Source organism: Humulus lupulus, chromosome X (genome assembly GCF_963169125.1).
Source record: "Humulus lupulus chromosome X, drHumLupu1.1, whole genome shotgun sequence".
Taxonomy (NCBI): Eukaryota; Viridiplantae; Streptophyta; class Magnoliopsida; order Rosales; family Cannabaceae; genus Humulus; species Humulus lupulus.
In genome coordinates this window covers 51,321,833-51,326,194 of record NC_084802.1, presented here as the reverse complement: position 1 = coordinate 51,326,194, position 4,362 = coordinate 51,321,833, and the positions used below count along the sequence as shown (strand labels likewise).

Sequence of the window (4,362 nt, the reverse complement as noted above, 5' to 3'; positions counted from 1 at the left end):
AGAAGAAACATTAATGCCTAACATATACATATATGTTATATATAAATATATGCAATTGCCATTAGTTAATTAAAATGTGGTTCCCATATAAAAAAAAATAAGTGGACAATCTTCATTAAAAGTTGTTTAGTTAAGTTTTTTTGAATGTCAACAGAAGAAAACTCTGATCAACTATGGACAAGTTTCCTGTATATGAAGTGGGAGACAAGTTTTACAGTTTATTAATTTTCCCTATATATCTATATATTTAATTTTCATTATTATTATTATTATATATGAGTCTTAGGCTGTTAGACTTATGGACCACTAATGGTCTCTTTCTCTAGGATTGATAACTATATATTAAATGAAGTGTGCACATGACGATTCAATTAATATAGATCTAACTGACATTATAAGAAAACGAAAATAATATGTTTAAATGTTAAAAAGAAGACAAATAAACTAGCTAGCAAAAAAGTGAAATATAATACTTTATTTATTAAATAAGGAGAGTTATATGTCACCCAATCAAGAATTAATTGACTCTGGTTTGTGGTGTTCAGAGGTACTTGTTATATAAGTATGTATAAGTTATATTGGCACAATTTGATCTTGCTCATCAGGTTGGTACTTGAGATTTATCCTTGTTTTACTTTTCTGTAGCTTTGATTATTAAGATCATTTTCTTTTTGATATTTCGAAGTCTAGATTTAGCTATCTTGTTTGCTTTGTTCATTTTTATGTTATCTTAATTTATAGTGGGGTTTTATACAAATGCACGTATAGAATTGTAAATTTGAAGTACATGATTACATTTAAATCATAAACTTAACTGTGATGACTATTAAGGCTTTCTTCAGACCCAAAATGCATGCCTTGCTTGTTCTTCATTTTCTTCTTGTTTAGCAAGGAAAAAAAAACTTCTTCTTGGTCTGAAACATTAACAGTGATTTCTTGCTTGCACTTTTTTGGTTTTTGTAAAAACCTTTGTAAAAGAAAACAAGGCAAGCTCTTCTCTCTCTCTGTCTTTCTCTCTGTCTTTGATAAGTTGTCAAAGTTGCTCTCTTTTGCTTGGTTTTGGTACTAAGTTTATGGCATTTATTTATACTTTTCTGGGTATCATGAATTTCAGAGAAAAGCCATTTGAGTTGGTGGGTATGTGTAGAAATAGAACGAGTTTTGTTTGAGAGGAAAGAGATTTTTTTATTAGCATAGTTTGGGTGGTCTTCTTTGATCATATATATATATATATTTATATAATGCACACACACATACATATTATTTCGAAAGATATATGATTGTTAACTGGGTTTACTCAGATTTGACAGATCATGCAAGAAGATCCCTTGCAAATTTTATTCCTGAAATAAAGTGATTCTAAGGCGGGTTTTTTATTTTTTTTTATCTTTTTAGGTGAGGTCTTTGGACTATCAACTTGGGTAATGTTTTGGCCTAAGTAACATGGCACAGAATTTTGTTTGAAAATCTTTAACCTCATACAAAAGTTGGACATATTTGCTTATGTAATAGATGATTTAAGCCACCACCTATTTGATTACTTAATGTAACAGGTGACTCTGTAACTAGAGTTTAAAATTAGTGAATTGAAAGAGAAAATGATATAAGAAATGCCATTGATATAAGTTAAGCCTTGTCATAAACAGTTTTTTTTTTTAAGTGAACATTCTGTTTTTTGTTTTAACTTGGGTGTCATATTTAGTATCTGGGACTTTGAAACCATTTTGTATAGATTCGTTTCTGTTTGTTTCCTTTTGTTTTGTCTCCTTAGGAAGTCCCTCGTGATTTTTGTCACTGAACAAAACCACCCATATGGACATAGGATAAGCATGTATTGGATCAATTTTATGAGAGATGGGTTTACTTGTATTGAGAGGTTTGATGTTGTTTGGATCTAGTGATAACAAGTATGGTTAGGCATGATTGTCATTGTTTTTCACCATTAAATCATGCTTTTTTTTTCTTTCTATTTGATTTGAAACCCCATTCATGCTCTATGAGGGCTTTAGCTCGAACAAGGATTATGAATGGTTTTTATTAATCACTTAAGTGATTAGGACAGTTTGGTTAATGATCCTAGTTTCTACTTATTGAAGCTCAATTCATTTCTCTCAAACAGTCTGTTGCAAGAAATTATACATTAGTGTGTTGTTCCAAAACGAGTGTTGCTTGAGAATTTTGATTGTAGGGTTGTGTGTTTAGCTATTTGGTGATTTAATTGTTGACAATAAATAGGGAATGCTCAGTAAACAATATTTTCTATATTGTTATAGCTATTTGGTGTCATATTTTCTATATGCTATAGTTATAGATGGTGTGGACTTTCTAAACAAAAATCTATTATTGTATTCGGTTTGGTATTTCTTTTTGGAACTATAATTATAAAAACACTTGGACTTGCTGGTTTTGTGACTTTAAGGTATATTATTACAAGTCATGTTGAGTAAATCCCCACTATTATGAAATATTAATGATGACCCATTGTTTTGAAGCCTTATGTTTGGTTATGGAGTTGTGTTTTTGATCAGAGGCTTAGATATGTCTTCTGCGGCTATGCAACATCACGAAGGTGATGGTGGGGTAGATCCTCCTCCAGATCCAATGCAGATACAGGCTGATTGTGAGAGAGGTATCACATGCAATTATTATTTTTTTGGATGAATATATTGAATTAATTTATTTATGTGTATATAATAATTATATGTATTTGAGAAATAATAGTGACGACTAAAACGAAAAGGCGCGGCATCAACAAAGGGTTTTCAACTCGAGAAGCTAGAGTTGCATTAGGTAGACCACTACCACTGGAGTGGGATGTTCGAGGGAAGACTTACAAAGAAATTGGTGATTATTCCCAACATTTCTCTAGAGAGATCGGCATTCTCATTCGACAATATGCCGATCCCGACTACGACCGATGGGATAAATTACCCAGCGAAGTTAGGGATCGCATACTTCCTCGTCTAGAGGTAATTTATTTCTATAATTTTTTTATTGGGTTCACTTTAATATTAAATCTAGCTAATTTATTTTATTTTTTTGATTCAGGGTGATTTATTCGACATTGGTCGAAGTCGATATGCCTCAGAGAACCTCCCCGGCATTCTTTTGGGCATTCAACGGTCGTGCGCTGATCGTTACTCGGAGTGGAAGAATGACTTGTCCACTCATTTAAAAAAGAATGGTCGAGCACATCCTCCTGATGGTTTGGGCATGGAGAAATGGCAGAAGGCGCTCCAGTATTTTGATCGCCCTGAAGTGAAGGTATTCACAAAAATATTATTTTTTAATTTATTTTTGTTAATTTAACATATGGTTAACACAAGTTCTTTGCAGAAGCGTTCTGAGACTAACTCTGCGAACCGTGCAAAACAAAAACAGAGAGCGTGCAGGGTTCACAGTCTACGCCAGCCCTTCGTTACAAGAAGGTACTTTCTTTTTTACATAATTGTTATTTATGTTTTTTTATAATGATTTTTTTTCTTAATTTTTTTCAAACTTCTTGTATTGTAGCGTGATTTACAAACTGGGTGTCTTGCTGGGGTTCCAGAGATTTGGATGGCGACTAAGTACATAGACGGGGAAGGTTGGGTGAGCAAGGCAGCAAAGGATAACTATGTAAGTAAATTTATATTTTATGATTTTCTTACTTTATTGTGTTCTAATATTCTTGAAAATTGTGTGATACAGGAAAAGATGATGGAGATACGTGACACTCTGCAGTCACAATCATCTACGAGCGCCTCTGCTTCGAGTACTATCCCGAGAGAAGAGGATGACGTTATTCTTGTTGAGACTATCTTTGGATGTCGTCGAGGCTATCAGCCGGGCCTTGGTCGTAGGATTCGCACGAGGGCGAATTGTGAAGCGGCTGATGTACCTCAACCAGCCCAACCACCTCCTACCGCACAAGACATGCAAGAGGTGAGGGAGCGACTCCGAGCCATAGAGGAGCACTTGGCTAGGATTGGTGGAGTCTCGGGATCTGGATCTTCTCAGCAAGGTCATGGTGTCGATCCTACAACACCTAGTTAAAAACATTTATATTTATGTATTTTAATTTTACTATGATAGTTACTTTGTCATAAGAATATTTATAGTAAAAATATAATTTTATGCATAATTAAATTTATGTCTATTTCAAATCTTTTAGCAAAAAAAATGTGTTAGTGTATATATTGACTAATGACTTTTTTTTTTTTTTAAGTATATATAATAGTGCTTTAATGATTACCAAAAAAAAAAAAATTAAAAAATATATATGTATATGGACTTTTAGCAACAACATGTTGTCGCTAAAAGTCTAAATGTTGTCGCTAATTCCCAACAATATTCCAATGGTAACAGGTAATTTCAAACTAA

The 4,362-nt window shown here is 33.0% G+C and overlaps 1 protein-coding gene across 1 annotated transcript; it reads left to right on the top strand.

Annotated features, from left to right (window-relative positions):
* The first annotated feature begins 2,203 nt into the window (after positions 1–2,203).
* Positions 2,204–4,120, top strand: LOC133804374 (uncharacterized). The gene is made up of 6 exons (XM_062242538.1): positions 2,204–2,629; positions 2,722–2,969; positions 3,049–3,264; positions 3,337–3,428; positions 3,514–3,618; positions 3,691–4,120. Exons 1-5 carry the CDS (start codon positions 2,497–2,499, stop codon positions 3,575–3,577), a joined length of 753 nt encoding a protein of 250 aa, XP_062098522.1. The 5' UTR covers positions 2,204–2,496; the 3' UTR covers positions 3,578–3,618; positions 3,691–4,120.
* The last annotated feature ends 242 nt before the right edge of the window (positions 4,121–4,362 follow it).